Source organism: Panthera tigris, chromosome B1, assembly GCF_018350195.1.
Source record: "Panthera tigris isolate Pti1 chromosome B1, P.tigris_Pti1_mat1.1, whole genome shotgun sequence".
Taxonomy (NCBI): Eukaryota; Metazoa; Chordata; class Mammalia; order Carnivora; family Felidae; genus Panthera; species Panthera tigris.
In genome coordinates, this window is record NC_056663.1 from 82,353,765 (window position 1) to 82,374,683 (window position 20,919).

General features: G+C 37.5%; 1 protein-coding gene across 2 annotated transcripts in view; it reads left to right on the plus strand.

Moving 5' to 3' along the window:
* The window catches only part of GYPA (glycophorin A (MNS blood group)), a 36,440-nt gene extending 23,921 nt beyond the window's left edge, over positions 1–12,519 (plus strand). The window contains exons 4-7 of one of the 2 annotated variants that reach the window (XM_042982680.1): positions 2,796–2,831; positions 4,438–4,523; positions 6,873–6,948; positions 11,151–12,519. In XM_042982680.1, the coding sequence (XP_042838614.1) occupies positions 2,796–2,831; positions 4,438–4,523; positions 6,873–6,948; positions 11,151–11,158 (206 nt within the window). In that variant the 3' untranslated portion in view covers positions 11,159–12,519. The remainder of the gene's footprint in view (positions 1–2,795; positions 2,832–4,437; positions 4,524–6,872; positions 6,949–11,150) is intronic. The other variant, XM_042982681.1, reaches the window with a different exon arrangement.
* The last annotated feature ends 8,400 nt before the right edge of the window (positions 12,520–20,919 follow it).

Below are 20,919 nucleotides of genomic sequence, written 5' to 3' on the forward strand. Positions count from 1 at the left end.
GCATAGAGCTTCCTCAAAAAAATAGAAATCAAAATACCATATGATCCAGCAATTCCACTACTGAATATTTACCCAAAGAAAATCAAAACACTAATTTGAAAATATATGTGCACCCCTATGTTTATTGCAGCATTAATTACAACATCCAAGAAATGGAAGCAACCAGTGTCCATCCATAGGTGAATGGATAAAGAAGATGTAGTATACATACACAATGAAATATTACTCAGCCGTAAAAAAGAGTGAAATCTTGACATTTACAACAACATGAGTGGATTTAGAAGGTATAAGGCTAAGTGAAATAAGTCAGCCAGAGAAAAACAAGTACCATATAATTTTACTCATAGGTGGAATTTAAGAAACAAACAAAAACAAAGAAGAGACAACGAAAAAACAGGCTTTGTTCATATTTTAAAATAGTTACTTTGGAGTCATTGTTCTGACGCAACTCTATCTAATCAGACTTGTCATTGTGGCAAAACTGTGACAAACACTGAGAAACAGAAGCTAAGTAGATGCAATCCCTATTCCAGAGGAGTTCTCACTTCTGGAATACCTCCCAGAAATACTACTGTGGGATAAAAAAAATTAAAACAATCTATCAGAGTGAATAAATGCTGAATGCAACCACAAAATGGTGCACACAGGTAAAAGGGATCTCACGGTGCAGTGGTGAGGATGGTCTGTGGTCAAACCAAGCAGTGTTCAGCTGTCCCAGCTGTTGACCCTGAGTGAATTTCCCTAAGGGGTTTCTGTCCCCTGAATTTTAAAATAGGCCCATAACATTCATCTTACAGTATTTCTCTAAAGATCAAATAAGAAAATGTAGGCAAAATTGCTTCATCCCAAGCCTGACATAGCATAATTGCCTAGTAAATGAGAACTCTTATGCCAGGCTGAGTGCTGAGAAAAGGGTAGTCAGGTGGCATTCACTATGTCTGGTTATTTTTTTCTTTTCTTTTCTTTTCTTTTCTTTTCTTTTCTTTTCTTTTCTTTCTTTTCTATTTTCTTTTTTCTTCCCCTTTCTTTCCTCCTCTCCTCTCCTCTCCTCTCCTCTCCTCTCCTCTCCCCTCCCCTCCCCTCCCCTCCCCTCCCCTTCCCTTCCCTTCCATTCTATTCTCTTTTTTGCAGGCTCCACTCTCAGCACGGAACCTGACCCAGGGCTCGATCTTACGATCAAGAGTTGGATGTTTAACTGACTGAGCCACCCAGACACCCCTCCAGTTATTTTTCTAGGAAAAAGAAGATGACTTCACAAGAGCTGGCTGAATGCAGAAAGGGAAAGTGTCTTTTGCAGGTGGGATTTAGGCAAGATACTCTAGATTTTTTTTAAGGCTCAGAAAAAACTTAAGAGTGGCCGCAGGATCATTAGCTAATCGAAACATTGAGAAAATAACACTGAGATAAATGGAAGCAGCAGATTTTAAGAACAGAGACCAGGAGAGGAAAATTAGGCTAAGTGCTTGGAACTAATTATTAGGCTTCTGCATTCAGTGAGACAATCTAATTTTCAAAGTGACTTCAATGTGAAGCCAACATGATGGTGTCAAACCGGAAAGCATTTAAAGGTCAAATATAGACATCCAGTGCTATATGCCCTGAATCCTAAAAATAATGGCTAGCATGGTGGGGGATTGTAAGTGTTCCCATGCATTATCTAATTTTATCTTTGCAGACATCCAGAATTTTATCTTTGCAGAATCCAGAGAGACAGGTGTTATGATCTTCCTTTGCCCAAGAAATTATTAAAGCACAAAGAAATTGAGTAACTTGTCCAAGGTCACACAACTAGTAAAAGAGATTCTTATGACTGAAACCCCATTTGTTTTGCTCCAGAGCTCATACACCAACCACAACTACCAACTATCATGAAGAAAGAGAAGACAAGCCCCAAATAACCTTTAAACATACCTTCTAAGGAATGATCAAATATAACCAAGTCCCTGAGTATGTGACACAATAAGGTATAATGTTATTTGTAACAACTAAATTCAAGAAAATTGTAAGGTTGTAGTAGTCATATGGCTTCATGATTTAAAGTGGCATTGGAGACAGCAGAGAAAGAAATGTAAGATGTGGACTGATCAGGTTAACTCTGGTGGTGCATTAAGGCAACATCACTAGAAACTTCTGCAGATAGGGAATCCGGTGCAACCGTTGATAAAAGCTCAAATGAGACACAGTAAGGATTTGGATCCAGATGGTGACCGTGGTATAAATCTGGAAAACTCATAGCAACATGACCTCTCTTGGGGATGAGCTACAGTTCGTGTGGGGCAATGGCTCACTGTGTCTCCTTTTTCCTCACCATTTTTACATATTTTTGAAAATGCACTGCTTTTGATATAAGTCGATAAGTGCTTGAAAGTAGATACTGAAATTACTACTGTTAATATTGACACATCACTTCATAAATTTTACTAGCTAACTGCTTCAGATTGAATAGTAGCAGGGCCCCTGGGTGGCTCAGTCGGTTAAGCGTTGGACATCAGCTCAGGTCACAGTCTGGCAGTTCGTGAATTCGAGCCCTGGATCAGGCTCTGTGCTGACAGCTCAGAGCCTGGAGTCTGCTTCAGATTCTGTGTCTCCCTCTATCTCTGCCCCTCCTCTGCTCTCTCTCTCTCTCTCTCTCTCTCTCAAAAATAGTAAACATTAAAAACAATTTAAAAAAATTTAACAGTGGCTGCAAAACACAGTTAATAAAAAGAAACCCACTCAACAATCTAATTCCAATATGGAATTGTAAAGACACACTCTATGTATTCTGACTTTATTTTGAAATTTTCTTTTTTTAGGAGACGGACTACTTGAACACATTTTTTCTGCAGGAGGTATGTTAACAGTTGGTGTAGAATAATAATAATTTCATCTTAAACTATTGATTTAAGATCAACTAGACACATTACTAGTTGCAATTGCCTAAGAAAATAAAAAGCATCAATTTTTTTAAATAAATGTTTATTCATTTTTGAGAAAAAGAACATGAGGAGGGGAGGGGCAGAGAGAGAGGAGGACAGAGGATCCAAAGCAGGCTCCATGCTGAAAGCAGCAAGCCCAATGCAGGGCTCAAATTCATGAACCATGCTATCATGACCTAAGCTGAAGTCAGACACTCAACCAACTGAGCCACCCAGGTGCCCCAAAAAGCATCAATTTTTAAATCAGAAGAGCATATGTTGTTAACTCTCATCATACAAAACTGTAAAGGCAAACAACATATGCTCTTTTTAAAATTAAAATATGCATTTCTTATTTTCCTAAACATTTTGGAACTAGCAATACATAATCTGATATTAATTTTTCTTTTAATTTAGATATTTTAGCCTTCTAACCAACCATAGGTACTTGAGCAAAGTCTCATAAGAGCTTATAAAATAATTGAACTTCCTTGTTTCCTACTTGTAAAGCAAGCAAGGAGCTTAAAATCATCTGATTAATTGGCACCACATCAAGAATAAACATAGACCATTTATATCTCAATCCTGATTTATTTTGGGGCCTACCCTACCACTTTGGGGTTATCTTCCCAACCCTCTATGACTGGAGGACCGTCACCCCCACTTCTTAGGTGCTGCTGTGGACCTGGCTTTAGTTGATTCATGTGCTCCTTTACTATTCTGCATTTCTCAGCCTCCCTTCATACTTGGCCCGTATCCATACTTCGCACAAGAAAAATGGATAGTAGAACCGAATCCCTATTCATGAATTAAAACTAAATAGACAGGAAGCTGGACAACACCAGGGACAGGAAAAAACACTTTTACCTTTTTTTCAATCAATAATAAGTCTTTTAAGTATAAATTAGCCAAATAGATATGCCATTTTACTTCTATGTCTTGCCTTCAGTTCTATTTACCTCATTTGAAAGCAGTTTAAATATGAATGAATACGCAAGAAACTGTAACTTCAATTGTGTTTCATTCTCAACAAGTAAAAGATTTGAAAAATATTTTTAGTATATTTACAATGTCATATAGTTTGTCTATTACATTAGAAATATACTAATCAGTGTGCACATTATATATTATATTAGCATATAGTATAGTTTAGACATTGTTTTCTCTCATAACTTTGAAACTGTGAAAGAGTTTGTGGGTTTTTTCCATATCAAGATAGAATGTCCACATAGCTCTTATCCATAATTATGCCTGTGAGGTCCTGTAGAACAATGGAGGTGAGTTGGAACTCTTGAGTCTTGGTTGTCATTAGATGTGTGACCTTGGACAAAGACTTTAGCACTCAAAGTTCCAGTCTCCCACATGGTTACTGTGGAAACCTAATTTTCTAAAATATAAAATATACTTAAAAGTATATTAATAAATTTTCTGTAAAAACACAAAGTAATACTACCATGATTTTACCTGTTTTATTTTTCAGTTGCTTTGTGGTAGCTTATTGCATATTTCTGCAATTTTCTGCTCTCTTTTTCTCCCATAGAGATAACAGGGATTGTGTATGCAGTAATGGTTGGTATCATCGGAACTATCCTCTCAATTGCCTTCTGTATTAAACAACTAACAAAGGTGAGATTCAGTTTTTAATTTTGCTATAAGTGCACTTCCTCTGAGTGCAATTCAAGTCAAAGAGACACAAAATTTCATTCCATCTTTTTCAACTGGACACTTTTTTTTTTTTTTTTTGCATTTGCCCTATAGAGGAAGCTGAAATGTAAAACTATCCTCCATTTCCCAATGAAAAATTTTATAAAGTTTTGTCTCACTTGATTTAATATACTTTGATGCATAGAGATGAAAGAGTCAAATTTCTAATTGTAGTATATACTTTAACTTGTGTGTGCAAAATATTTAAAATAACATGATATATTTACATATGTTTAACACTTTTGCTGGTTTTCATTGTCATATTTCTTTTTTTTTTTTTAAGGTGAGAGGCATTGTCATATTTCTTTATACAAATTTTTCAAACTCCATCTATGTGTTTTCCAGCATGAGTGACTTTCTTTTCTTCATCACAAAAGCTAACTTTATGTCCATATGATACAGCATTCCAAAGCACATAACCTTTACTATAACTTTCTATTTAAGATGTTAAAAAAATTTTTTTTAATGTTTATTTACCTTTGAGACAGAGAAAGACAGAGTGTGAGCAGGGAAGTGGTAGAGAGAGAGGGAGACACAAAATCTGAAGCAGGCTCCAGGCTCTGAGCTGTCAGCACAGAGCCCGACTCGGGGCTTGAATTCACGAGCCGTGAGATCATGACCTGAGCAGAAGTCAGCTGCCCAAAGGACTGAGCCACCCAGGGGCCCCTTCTATTTAAGATGTTTAAGATACATTTGTGTGTGTCTATGCTGCTATAATTAGAACTGTGATCCTAGATCATTAAAGACCTAGTCACAAAAGAATGGTACGGTTGAGTTCTCATTCATCCTCTGCTCTTGATCTCTCTTTGTGATCTCCACACCATAACCACTATATATATTTTTTAAAAAGGCTTATTTAGAAGGGTTACAACATTGCTATGACAGGGGTGTAACAAGACTGATAGTAAATTCACATTAAGTTCCTTTGCCTTTTTCTTTTTTTCTTTTTTTTCTAATGTTTATTTATTTATTTATTTTCTCTGCGAGAGTGAGAGAGCCAAAGTGTGAGCAGGAGAAGGGCAGAGAGAAGAGCAGGAGACACAGAATCTGAAGCTCCAGGCTCTGAGCTGTCAGCATAGAGCCAGACGCAGGGCTCGAACCCACAAACGGCAAGCTCATGACCTGAGCCAAGTTGGACACTTAACTGACTGGGCCACCCAGGCACCCCTGCCTTTTTCTTTTTTAACGACTTCTATTAGGTGACTTCTGTAATGATCCAAACCTATGATGGATTATAAACACTCCATGTAAATGTATCTTGTCTAAATAATACTTCTTAATAAAAGTAATTGAGAGTGCCTGTTGTAATGTGAGAAATTTTGTAGAGACTTGAATGCGAGATGACTCCTCTTGTCTGCAGGATAAATATTGGGAGAAAATCATCTCCTTGTATTTGGGCATATATGGCAAAATGAGTTGTCTTCTCTCTTGGCTGGCGATCTAAAACCTAAAAACAATCAATAAAATACTTAGTTGGCAAAATTCAGAGAAAATATTCTATTTGTATATAGAAAAATTGGATCATGTCCAATATGCTAAGAGACCTTACTTCTTTTTTGTTTTTAATTTGAGAGAGAGAGAATGAGAATCTCAAGCAAGCTCCACACTCTGTGCAGAGCCCGATGCAGGGCTGGATCCCACGACCCTGGGATCATGACCTGGGACAAAATTAAGAGTCTGACCCTCAACCAACTAAGCCACCCAGGGGCTCCCTTACCTCTTTTTTTTTAAAAAATGTCCATTTTAGCTTTTCATTACAGCATGGAAATATGAGAGTCAATGTTTGGGGTAATAATTCACCTATGGAAACATCAAATACTATTTAGAAAGACAAATACAAATTGAAATCAAAGTTTGTAGATATCTATGAAACCATAAATTCTTCCAAAAATAACCTCTACAAAGCACATATTAATCAAAAGGAAACAAACTTCAGCCCCAAAAAATATTTAAAAAAATTTTTTAATGTTTATTTATTTTTGAGAGAGAAAGAAAAGCGCAAGCAGAGGAGGGGCAGAGAGAGAGGGAGACACAGAATCCAAAGCAGGCTCCAGGCTCTGAGCTGTCAGCACAGAGCCCGACGCAGAGCCCTACATGAGGCTCGAACTCATGGACATCGAGTTCATGACCTGAGCCAAAGTCAGGAGCTTAACCGATTGAGCTACCCAGGAGCCCCACCCCCCAAAATATTTTTAACTTGAGGCATTTTCTTTATAAGGTCTTAACTTTAGAAAATTGTGACATTAATATTTATCTGGTTTTTATTCATAGAAAACTCCATCTCCCCTGCAAACTGCACAACCAGAGGAGGCAGATCCTGAAAGTTCTATAGAAACAAGAAATCCAGGTTGGTGCTAATATTCTTAATGCCTTTTGCGTTTTGGTGAGGGAAAAAAAAAAATTAGTTACTTCTGATTTGGGAAAGGTATGCCCAAGTAAGATTCATTTGTATTCTATTTTATCGATGCTACTTCTGTAAGATTTTTTTATGTGAACATTTGTCTTCAGCATGAAATTATCCCTTAGGCACAAAGTATCTTTAAAAAAAAAAAAAAAGGTAAAACAGGGGCACCTGGGTGGCTCGGTTGGCTAAGCGTCTGACTTTTGATTTCAGCTCAGGTCGTAATCTCAAGGTTGCTCAGGTGGAGCCCCGAGTTGGGCTCTGCACTGCTGGTGGGAAGCCTGCTTGGGATTCTCTCTCTCTCCCTCTCTCTTTGACCCTCCCCACTTCCACTTGTGCTCTCTCTCTCTTTCTCAAAATAAATAAATAACATTTTTAAAAACAAGATAAAACAAATACTGTAACTAAAAGCAAAATTTAAGATCTTTTGTATACTTTTCATTTTCCAAACTGCAAAGTTATATCTAGGAGGCCCTATAGAGGATACAATTTAATAACCCCTGATCTGCAGTCAGACGTGGGTTTGAATCCATACTCCCAACACTTACTAACTACGTAACCATGAAGAAGCTACTAATATGGAGATAATGGTAGTTAATGTGGAGATAATTTAATAATGACATAATGATAATGTTGACCTCATGGAATTTTATGAGGATTAAATGAGCTATAACAAGTAAAGCATTGAGAACAGTTCTTGGCCATAGTAAATGCTCATGCCTGTTAGCTCTAATAAGTAATGTAGGCTCCATGGCCAAATGACCTCCTCTACACAACTGGCTAGTCACGTGGCCCCCTGTTTTTCCACTTGCAGGTGCTATGTAGATACACAACATGTGGAAAACTGCAGGTCAATTTTTTTCACAAAGAACAGTAATTTTTTTTTTTTAAGAGAGAGATATCACCTGAGCAGGAGAGAGGGGCAGAGGGAGAGAGAATCTTTAGCAGGTTCCATGTTCAGCCCAGAGCCCCATGCAGGGCTTGACCCCAAGACCCTGAGATCACGACCTGAGCCGAAATCAAGAGTCAAATGCTAAATTGACTGAGCCACCCAGGTACCCCTACATAGAACAGTATTAACTCACACAGTGGTTTTTTAAAAGAGCATTCATTGCCAACTTTAAAAAGTGGGAGATTTGTACATTTTAAAACATCCAAATATTAATGCTCCCTTACAGGAAAAAATATAAACTGTAACAATGCTGGAGTGTCTATACCAGCATGAGAGCAATTAATTCATAAGAGTCGAGGAGTGCTTGCAGCCTGAGCTATTGGTTTAAATACCAAGCCAATTTCATTTATTTTATTCATTATGGCCTCTTGTACAACCTCTATAATTAAGTGCATAGTTCCTATTAAATGTTGCCTGAAGCATAAACCCAAGTGATGTCTATTTTGGGAGATGTCCACCAAGAACAAATCTCTGTGAAATGGGCTTTAAGACTCAAGCAAAGAGGACCTGACTCTGCCTTCTGCAAAACTGACTGGGGTTTTTCCATAATTATAAAAAATTATGACAGAACTGAAGACCTGTAAATTTTTGGATTCTAGTTTTAACCTGGGACCAAGCACCTATCTTCAAAGGCCTTGCTAGGTTTCCTAGACTTTGGAGTGAGGAAAGGAAGTTTTAAAGATTCGCTCCAGCTACATAACCTATAAGCAGGACTTGCCTTGTCAGGTTATCTTGTGGATTGCTCTTAAAGCTTAACCATGGTTGTCACGTAATTACTTAGTCCCAGGAAGGTCATGCTATGTAGAGTAAATGGCATATACAGGAGGCACCTAGGTGGCTCAGTTGGTTAAGCATCCAACTTCAGCTCAGGTCATGATCTCACACATGGTTCATGAGTTCAAGTCCTGCATCAGGCTCTGTGCTGTCAGTTCAGAGCCTGGAGCCTGCTTCAGATTCTGTGTCTCCTTCTCTCTCTCTGTCTCCCCCGTTTGTGCTCTGTCTCTCTCTCCTTCAAAAGTAAATAAATAAACATTAAAAAAATTTTAAATGTCATATACAAAGTTCTCAGCTAAAAGGATTAATAAAACCCAATCTGCCTATACTTAAAGTTTTCAGTCATGTGCCAGATTTACTTAATTTACTTAGGCTACCTTGTTATAAGACTTGCAGGTGGAACTAACATGTGTATTTTTTAATCTACATTGTGCATGGTTTCAAAAAAATGTTTCGATGCTATTTCTAAAATGGAGCAATTACCACCCAAAGCCTAATTTTGTTTGTTACTCTATTGCTATATGCTTTTAACTACTGATGTATTTTGGTGACCAATTTAGTGTTTAGCATTTCCTCTGCCATTTCTTTCTATACAATATTGAGTCTCTCTGTACAATAGTCTGCAAAAGTTTGGGACAATTTAATCCACCAAAGCACATTAAAATACCATTGTTAGTTTAAGTGTAACAAATATTTACCAAATGCTTACTGTGGGCTAGGCACCACACTTAATTAGATTTACCAGTGAATGTCTCTACCCTTTAGAAGCTGAGAACCTAGTGAAAGGTGGTCATTGCAGTGAACAAATATTAAGGTATTAGGGGCAATACCATCTAAAGAGACTGGAGTAGGTAGCAGAGGCTTCTGGAGACAGAATCACCTGGGGCCCATCTTAAAAGAGAGATGAACTTGGGGCGCCTGGGTGGCTCAGTCGGTTGAGCATCCGACTTCAGCTCAGGTCACGATCTCAGGGTTCGTGAGTTCGAGCCCCGCATCAGGCTCTGGGCTGATGGCTCAGAGCCTGGAGCCTGCTTCCGATTCTGTGTCTCCCTCTCTCTCTGCCCCTCCCCCATTCATGCTCTGTCTCTCTCTGTCTCAAAAATAAATGAACATTAAAAAAAATTTTTTTAAATAAAAAAATAGAAAAGAAAAAAAAAAGAGAGATGAACATTACCCAGGGCAAGATAAGGCAGTTCCAGGCTGAAGGACAATATGACAAAAGGCATGGAAGAAGACAGAATATGCTGTACTCAAGGAATTATGTGCGTTTCTATATTAGCAAGATTAATGCTTTGGTTCTCAATTCATGTCTCAAATATATGGAAAGACAGTGAAAAGAACCAGTGGCAAGTCAGATGAGCCAAATTTCAGGCTTCTTTTATTTCCCCCTATTTGTGCAAATGAGGTTATTAAATGTGTCTTAGTAAGTCAGTGAAATGGGTTATAAAATCTGATCCATCTCACAGGAAACATTGGGAAACACACACAATTATTAAAAAATGTTTTAGTCCTGTTTTCATAGAATCCTGCTACAAAGAAATGTACAAGTCAAAGGCAGTAAGAGACAGTAGAGTGACAATGCCTTCTTAACAAGAGCTAGAAATGTTAGAGTGTAAAGTATGAACTGCTTTACCCCCCTTGAATTTGCACATTGTTTATGCCTGATGGGGAAGGAGAATAAGTGAGTCGGAGTTCGCTGTCCATGGTGGTGGGCGCATGTGACTCCATCAGCTCATTTCTCACGGGAAAATGTTTGGGATACACAGTTCCCATTATACCCAAATAGAAGAAAACTGTGGAAAACACTCTGTTTTAATAAGAGCAAAACTCTTCTCATCCATTTAACACACTCTCCAGCAGTAACATAAATCCAACTTTCTAGCCAAGAAAGGTGGAGGGTCAGATTTGATGAAGGAGACCAATCCAGCACCCTTTTCCCATGTGGTAGTATCAGAGAGAAATCTAGCAATGAGTTGTTGTACAGACTTCTTCTTGTTTATGTCCAAAGAAAAAAGTTATTCTCAAGAGAGATTATAGACTAGGGAGGTTGCTTTAGATTCAAAGACATATATGTTAATTCAATTCACTTATCATTTGCTGCCTTCCCACTGTACTCGGCTCCTACACAAGTTCTGTGTTAGTTTCTCATCTCTGTAGAAATTAGGAGCAGAGTAATTACGTTTGTGCCTTATCTAAGGCTTTTGGAATAGATTTTCTAAAAAATTCTGTCTTTCTCTACATATTATTCTAATAGTGCTAATCTGAAAGAAAATTCCTTTCATTCCCTAATAATTATGTTCAAGAACAGCTCTGTGAGAATGTAGAATTCTAAAGTATATTTTATGTATTCATTTCCGATTGTGCTTAAATATAACTATGTCCCATACTACTGCTTTTTTTCCCCTCTATAATCCTTCTACAGAAGAGTAATTCATGAGAATCTGCTCATCAAGCCAGATTTTGGAAGAAGTCAAAGACACGAGACTTCAGTCAAGTGAAAAATGAATGTGTGAATTACACACTCCAATAAAGCGTGTACCTTCCTAAGCTGTACGTACTTCAGGATGAAAATTTCATTGTAATGAGTCCAGTGACTCAGTGATGGAAAATGTCTGTATTCATTAGTTGTCTATTTCAAAATGTAGAACAAATATTTTCTTTCATGCTTGCTTTTGTGTGTTAGCATTATTTTTATAATTAATTGATTTGGAATTCTGATCCCCAAACTTTGGTTGGCTTCATCCGCAGTTATTTACAAGTGATTTATTCTATTTTATTATACTTTAATGATCATGCTGTCGAATGAAAGGCTTGTCACATCTAGACGAAATCTAAGTTCTCATTCCAAACTTCTGCATCTTGTCATTGTTTTACATATATTAAGGGACCTGAAATCCTAATATTTCCCTCATTGCAAGATAGGGGATTACACAGATGATGATGATGATGATATTTTAGTCACATGAGTAAACCTTGTGTTTGGAGATGCCTTCCATACACACATGCATAAAAACATGAGTTATATGTAACATAGATATAGATGTATAAAATGACATTCACATTCCTTCTCTCATAATAAAACAACACAAAAAGTTTCTCCCATGTTAAAAGGAAGCTGCATGTGTGTAAATGACCTATTTAAAAGAGTTTGTCTGACAGTCGAGCATTAACTCTTTCAGGGCACTGACAGATGCTTTGTGTTCCACTGGAAGAGTTATTTATGTAAGAGGTCACAGTGTCCTGACAAAGAAAGGAATTAATGACTTTACCTTGCAGAGTTAATAACCCTATAAATTCAGTAAGATGTGCCAATTTGACAAGCAGGTGAATATTTTAATAATTTGTACTGTGTTCTCAATTGAATTCTTTAATCCATCCAGTCCTACATTCTCTTCTTAATAAAGCTTTGGAAATTAGCTTAAATAATCCAAAGGAAATTTCTAGACATGAGACTAAGTCTTTGTAACTACACAGCTCTCACTCATTTATAGTAAAATTTAAAAAGCAATATAAAAACAAAGAAGTGCCCTCCTGTGATATTCTATTTCCAAATTACTACAAATCCATACGGCTTTTCATTGTGATAGTTAAGTAAATAATATTATGTACACATTTGGGCTTGGCAGCTTACATTTTTTAAAATAAATTACAAAATCTAAATCTTAATGTACACATTTTTTCTGAGTGTTACTTTGTTAAATTGATCATTCAGCTGAAAAGAAGAATAGGATATTTCTGTTAGTGTGTATTTTTTTAAGGTAGTTTTAACAGTATTATTGGGTTAATTTAATCAAATGAATGACTCAAGCACCAAGGCAATTTTTTTTATTCATTTTTTTGCACGAAGGCAATTTTAAATGTACTTTTTTCAATAAAAATAAAATGTTGAACCAAGAGAGAACAGACTCGGTTTGTTGCTAACGCAATTTACAAATCAAAGACAAGAGACTAGAGTGACTGTACCATCTCAGCAAGAGCAAGAGAATTCGGAGAATAATGAAAGTATGAATTGCTTTAAACTCCTGGAACTTTTCCAGTTAATTTCTCTGTACTTTGATCTGTGGACTTTTCACATTTCAATTTAATGTTTGTAGGAAGAAATTACCTTTACTCTCTTCATGTTGTTATAATTAAACCATCCTATAATGATAGTAAAGAAATCTTACCTTGGAAGCCAACATGAATGGTTTATATTGAATTTCTTAAAATTGAGACTAGAATCAGGGGTGGGAGTGATGCTGATTAGAAAATTCTATCCTCCAGGCCTGGGTGTTTGCCCACGTAGGTGTGAGCAGAGGGGCCATGCTAAGGGAAAAGAATGGAGAAAGGTGAGACACTTGCGAAGAACATGGGGAGCCAAGGAATGCTGTAGTGTAAGGGCTATATTAGTGATATTCATATACAGTAGTGGAGCAAGAGCCTTCTGGTTTATTCTAAGAATTTGTCTTATCAAATGTAGCACATTTCTCATAAGAAACTCCTAACAGCCACATGTCATCCAAGCAAAAATCAATACAAAATTCTACCCAAAATCATGCATGAACCTGTTCTTGTGTCAACAGGTATCTATCTAAGCTTATGCCCTCAGCTCTGTTCAGCTAGAATATGTGCACTGGCAACTAACTGGTAACCCACTTTCAGTCTCTAGAGTGAAACATGTGGTCTGAATTCTCACAGCACCTGTGCATCTTGCATTGCATTTACTATGATCTAAATTCTATCCCCTACTTAACTGAGATCCCTTGGGAGCAGGGACTTTAATTCATTTTTGTAACTCCTGTGAGGCCTGAAAAAATGTGCTCTTATTCCATGATGCTTTTCTTAATATTTAAAATGACATTATTCATAGCAATAGAAAGGCTTAGTCTGGCATGGTATGGAAAGAGAATCAATTTTGGATCCAGAGTTTGAACCCTTGCTTGTTTATTCACATAACTTCAGTTTCCTTACCTGTAATGGGAGGATGAGAATAACCGCCTTGAGGGGCACCTGGGTGGCTCGGTCAGTTGGGCGTCTGACTTTGGCTCAGGTCACAATCTCATGGTTCATGGGTTCGAGTCCTGCATTGGGCTCTGTGCTGACAGCTCAGAGCCTGGATCCTGCTTCGGATTCTGTGACTCCCTCGTTCTCTGCCCCTCCCTGCTTGCACTCTCTCTCAAAAATAAACATAAAAAAAAAAAGAAAAGAATAACTACCTTGCAAAAATGCCTTGACATTTGTGTGAAATGAGGTATGTAGGGTGTGTTCAGCACCAAGGAGGTGCTCAATAAAAAGGCAGCTCTGATTAACATCACCTGTGACAAAGTCTTCCTTACTTGCTACCCACAAAGCATCATAGAGTTCTAGAGACAATCCGCTTTAAATGCCCTGTGGAAATATGTACCTTTTAAAGTCTGTTCCTATGTTTCTTTTTGCCATCTCAGTTTTTTTGTTGTGAAAAACAGGAAAGGTAGTATTTCTTATCTTTTGTCACTGGAATGTTACAATATGTGTTTTCACTGATTAGATGTATAAAACGAAATCAGTTGCCTTTTACGATTTCAGTTCTCCTAAATAGCTTTGAAGTGTTACTTGGGATTAAATTGAAAAAGTAGGTTTGTTTTGAAGACAATAGAGTTAGAAAAACTGGATCTCAATGATAAAAGGAAGTAGTGATCAACTAATTTTCTTCATGTTTTAGATATCCGTCACACTCACTCACCGTAGGTTTTGTAATTGGAAAAAAAGCCTTCCCCTCTTATAATTCTGACTTGCTTTCTTTCCTTTCTTAGAGAATTAGATGGAAAGCATATGGAGATTCAGAGTGTTATGAAAAATATTCTTACCATTTGTACTTAATAGCTAATAATGGAACCACCCTACAAGTTAAGTGTTGCATAACTCTTAAGTGCCAGTTACAGTGCATACAATTTACCAGGAAAAAAATTTCCTCAAAGTAAGAAGTCACTATTTTTTAGATATTAAATGACTATTAAACTGACAGAAGCATAGCCATTCTTTTCAGAATTACTCATTCTATTGACTTTTAAACCCAGAAAGTTTTGATCATTTTGACATATTCTCTTTGAAAAGAGAATTCTCTTTTCTAATTCCAGGTGCTTTCTAGATCCATAAACCTTCCTAAACTGTCTCTTCTCCTTAAATGACATGGTTGTGATTATAACAATGATTTGTTTCACTTTCCTGCCTGCATAAATGTGAACATTGGCATTATATATCTTAGACTGTAATGTCTTAGCAGAAACAAGATTGATTTTTTTTCTTTTTTCTTACCACAGCACCGTAGTACAATTATGCATTCAATAAATATTTTACCATTTGAGTTTATTTTCAGGACACCTGGGTGGCTCAGTGGGTTAAGTGTCCAACTTCAGCTCAGGTCATGATCTCATAGTTTGTGGGTTCGAGCCCCACATCAGGCTCTGTGCTGACAGCTCAGAGCCTGGAGCCTGCTTGGGATTGTGTGACTCTCTCTTTCTCTGCCCCTCCCCCACTCACATTCTGTCTTTCAAAAATTAATAAACGTTAAATAAATAAATAAATAAATAAAATTTATTTGAAGCACAAACTTCATGGATAATGATACCTTAACATAACATTTATTGAGCATTTGCCATATGTCAAACTGCTTGAAATGCTTAATGTGATCTTCACAAAACCACAAAACCTAAGACCTAAGACAGGTATTAGTTTATTCTTGAAAAGGTAGATGACAGTATGTTTTCCCCTAAAAAAAAAAAAAAAACCAGGTACATAAACTAATAAGTTCGGAAAAAATGTTCAGCGATACTTAATAGTTTCTTTTTCCTTGTTGTTAAGCGGCGCTAGTGAAACCAACATTGCAGGATCCTGCTGAATATCTCTAAGCCAGAGTTCTATTTTAAACCTGAACACCAGCGATACCTTGGTATTGCACCATGGTTCATATCTCATGAAACATATTTTTGGGTGTGCTCAAAACGTGCTGTGACTCTGCAAAACTCGTCCTTGAAACTTGAAGGATAACTGTTTCAAAGAAAGTGAAAAACAGAAAAATTCATCAATAAAATAACTTGGCCTGTACACTTTAAAAGGAACGTGATCCCATTTTTGTAACATGCTATAGTCTTAAAAACTATTTTTTTTTCCTATTCAGACATCTATCAGTTTGGCGCAATGTTAGGAGTACGTATGTATATGATAATTCATGAGCTCAACAAATTTTACATCATTTAAATCCTTGTTTGAAAGAATCAGGCTACTTCTCCCTCTTAGAAACCCAAGGAAGCCATAGCAGAGTATCATCCCAACAACAGAAGACAGAAATAGTGCATCTGTTTCCCACCCCTCCCAATAAGTCTGCTAGTGAATAGTGTTTATTTCCAGATTATCTGCTAGCCACCCCATGCAGCAGTGGAACAGGGACCATGGTTCCCACAGGGGCCTTATAAAGAAAACCCAAAAAGAAAGCAAAAGAAGCCATCATGTCTCTTACTGAACCATTTGAACAAAACGCATAGGAGTTATGTTGTCCGTTTCCCCTGACATATAACAGTTCCTTTTCACTTCTAAAGCAAAACTCAACCCTCTAAGAAATGATAACAGTGTAGTATTAAAAACAACAACAACAACCTTTAATTATTTGCTTTGATCTCCTTACCTCAGGGTTATCACAAAGCTTCCAATATATGGGAGCTCCACGTTCCCAGCTTTCTTCCCTTATTCTTACTTAATACAGCTGTATAGTATTGCCTCCAGTATCATGTGTTTTACTCTTCTCTTACCTCCAGTGTGTACCAGCAGAGTTTCCAGGGCAATACAGAGGATCTTCACATCTAACTCCTTCACCGTGCTCAGAATAGAGCCCACCACAATGATACATTATTACATAGGCGTCTGGTAACTTCTTGAAATCAAAACTGGGACAGACCAAGAGTTCATGTATTTTTTTTGTCCTCAAGTATTCTGAAGACATACTTGGAAATGAGAACAGTACTGTGTTTCCTGGTAGTTTCTTCAAGTGACTGATACTGATTTTGGATTTTTAAGAAGGGCTTTTCCCACAATTCCTCCACAAATTGAAAAATGGACTTGAATCCTACCTCTTTCATCTGGCTGCTGACCAGATAGCCCTCTTCTCTGTATCCTCAGGGCCTGATGTGATGGTGATTCCAAGCCTACTCAGGTTGCCATCCATTTGAGTTTGAGTATTGTCACTGTCTGAAATTACTGCTACATTATCTCACCCACCAGATTGCCTGTGGCTTTAATTAGAGCAGTTTAAGCCCCAAAATATAATGATGCTAACACATAAAAAAGTTTGTTTTTTGTTCGGGTAAAGATACAGAAATATTCCAAGTCAGTGGGGAATAGAGATTATCCTTCACATAGTCGTTCATGAATCTAAGCTGATGGCATCTTTGCCATCGTCAACACATGGTTTCCAAAGTTTCCCTGGACATCATTATTCCAGAAGAGGGAAATAGTATATAGAAGCATATGCGGGAGGTTTCATCCGTCCTTCCCATGAATCAAGAACCAAAAGGACAGGGATGGGGAATGGCCATTTCTCAACTCACATTCCATTAACTAGTATTCAGTCACGTTGCCACACTTAACTGCAAGGGGATCTGGGAAAAGTCAAGCCCTGGGTCCAGGAATAAAGGTAGAATGGATTTTATTGGACATCTGGCTGTCCCTTCCACAACCCAGGCCTCTGGTCATGACATACTCATGTATACCCTCATTCCCACACATGTATCACACTCTTCTCTTTTTCCCTCTGTTATTGTATGTACAGCAAAGCCCAGGATGTCTTAGGATGTACAGTCTTCTCATCAGGTTGCAATGTACTTTCTCATGGCCAGACAGTCAATAAACTAAGAAGACAAGTTTTCTGCCTACTGCTATACCTAATACACAATGGTGGAACCAAGATATCTGCAAAAAAGAGAGATGAATTGGCAACACATTATCAGTCAGTTGTCCATAGCAATGAGAGAATCTGATGGGCAACACTGTGAAGACTCCTGCCCAGGATATGGAAAGATCCATTATTCTCTATGGCAATGCACTTACATTTGGTTTTGTACTTGGTAAGTTCTTCCTGGTCATTAAATTCCATGGCCATATTTGAACTGAGTGTTGAACAGTGTGCCCTGTGTATAGCTTGTGAGTATACAAATTTTGTAACACGTTTTCTAATGATGCTAGGGTTGTTTGGCTAGAGAAACAGGCAAAAGCTTTTTCAAGCCAGGCTGACACTTACTCTGGCAACACAAATTCCCTAGAAAATTAAGTGACTTCTAGTCAGTTTGCTTTCAGTCAGCTCCATTTGCCTGTAACTACACCCAAAGTTATTTCTGAGACAAAATTCTACATCTTTTCCTTTCTTTGTGGACTGGAATTAATCCTTGCCTCTAACTTAATGACAGCTCCTTTGAGGCATCTTAAATAATGGGCTATGATGAAAAGCAATATTCTTGATGTGATCTCAGCCCTAGGGCCGAGTTCTTTTGGTTAATGAGAAGCATTGATGTCTTTTCCCTCTAAGTCTTTGACAGTCTTATCTGTCCTAGTGTTTTAAGCTCAGAAGCGTTTGCTTTTCCCAACACTCTGAGATTCTTAATTTCTTCTTGAAAATCAGGCAATTCTTTCCTAACTAAACTCATTTTTTGTTATAATATTGTTAAAAGCAATAACAATTAAGAAACACTAAAACTTGGGCTCTAACCACTCTCCTAAACTATAGATGCAGAAGGCACACAGTATCCCTTCCAAATTATTGTAAACAATGCTTACCAGATTACTTACTTCAGCATAGCATGAATAGTCTGCTTTGGGGAAGTGATATCTAAATCTTTGTCTCCTGACACCCAAATACTAAGCCGATGACATATATTTCAGGCTTTTGTTGTGGTAGAATCTCTATTTCTGTATTAGATAGGCTAAGTGCTATAACAAGGCAAAAATTTTAGGGTTCAGCACAATTAAATTTTGTCATTTTGGTCACATAACTGTCCAGTGTGAATCTGGGAAGGGAAGGGAAGAGATTTCTGTTCCATAAAGTCATTCAGGGATCTAGGCTCATAGTTCCTCTTGGTCTGCAAAGTCATCTTCCCAATCACCTAGTGGCAGGGAAAAAGAAGAGAAGGACACTCATTTGAGGTTTTCTGGGCCAGACTGGCAAGTGGTATAAGTGGTAACCTTCACTCACATGCCATTGGCCAGACTTAGTTGCATAACCACAACTAAAGGTCATGGAGGCTAAGACTTGTTGTTTTAGCCACTATCTTCAGTAATATGTTAAACAGTAGCAGTGATAGTTGGCATCCTTCTCACTCTTTTTCTTAAAGGGAATATGTCTGAACTGAAGTTTCTCCATGAAGAATAATATAAGTTTTTTGTCTACAACCGTTATAGTTTAAGAAAGCTCCGTCCTAATTGCTAGGGGATATTTTTTTCATCAGCAACAGTTATTGAATCCTATCAAATGCTTTTTTTCTTCAGCTATTGAGAATTTGTAAATTTAAATATTTCTTACTCTTGTAATTATTGCTTGAATAGAACTGCACCTGATTTCAAGCCCAGGTTTTTCCACTACAAAAGGGTTTGGCAGCCACTCCTAAGAAGCTTCTGTGCAACATGGAAATAAAATTATGCATAGGAATGATGGTAATAAAAGAGAAATCATGAGGCACATCTTGCCTCCAGAGAAACAACACAAGTGTTCCAGGAATTGAGATGAGAGAGAAAGATCATGTTCAGCTGTAGGTTTCAAGAAAGACTGAAAGGGTTAGACACCAGACTCAGAGAAATATGAAGCATATATAAGAAGCATATGTAAGCCCAAAGTCAAGTTTGGGAGAGCAGGCTGGGGGTGGATCACAAGTTATACCCTATGAATCCTAATACAAATACCACTCCTCTAGGTCATGTAAAAGCAGACTTTTCATTCAAGATGGTACAATGGACATGTGACTATGTATTTTCTCTTTTCTAAGACATCATCTAACAATAATAGTAAGGTATAAGAAGCAAAATGGAAAGAACAGAAGAAATAATAATAACAACAGATGAATATTTCAGTAAAGATCTGGAAAACGGAAAAGAAATTAAAGGGTTAACTGATGAATTAGAAAGGAAGAGGAAACATGATTTGTGTATTAGAATTTTTCCAAAAAACAGTAAGCTACCTGGGGAATAACAAGACCACCTGTGTGAGTGTTGGTTTCTAGGGCCTAAAATGAGCAGTGGGGAGAGGCTGGAACAAAGAATTGTTACAGAATAGCATAGTGGTTAAAAACACAGTTCTTATGGCCATGACACATGGGTTTGAATCCAAGTTCTACCAGTACTAGTTGTGAGGTCTTGAAAATGCTATTTAACCTCTCTGTGCCCCATTACTCTTATTTGCAAAATAGGGTGATAATAACAGAAGTACCTTCTCAATGGGCTGTAGTGAGGAGTGAATGAGTTTATATATATATTTATATATATATATATATATATATATATATATAACATTTAGAATAGTGATCAATTAATATCAACTGTTATGATTTTTATTATAATCCCATGAAAAGACATTTGACTTTTAAAAATGTACATGTATTACCTTGATGATTTATTATTTTCAAAATTTTAAGCCCATCCCAGGAGGATAAATATGAAGGTATGAACAAAGCCAAGAGCAGAGAATGTGCAGAAGCATGAGGAAGACATCAGCCTGTATTCTCACTGTGTGGCTGTCCGGGCACAAATGAAATAACATGTAAGGGATGGGAAAGGAATGCAATAGAAAAACTGAGACTTTCAAGTACCCCAGGTGCCTGCTGATAAAGCTGCACTGTGATTAAAAACAAGCAGGGGTGCCTGGGTGGCTCAGTCGGTTGAGCAGCTGCCTTCAGTTCAGGTTATGATCTCACACACTGTGAGTTCGAGCCCTGTGTTGGGCTCTGTGCAGACAGCTCAGAGCCTGGAGCTTGCTTCGGATTCTGTCTCCCTCTCTCTTTCTGGCCCTCCCCTACTCATGCTCTGTCTTTCTCTCTCTCTCTGTCAAAAATAAATAAACATTAAAAAAAATTTTTTTAATAAATAAAAGAAGCAAAAGGCCAAGTTTATTATTCTGTGAGCAGCTTGAGGGCAGGGAATGAGTTTAATTCAAGTCTTCGCCTCCAAGGCACGGTTTTTGTTAGGCTTCCATTGGTATG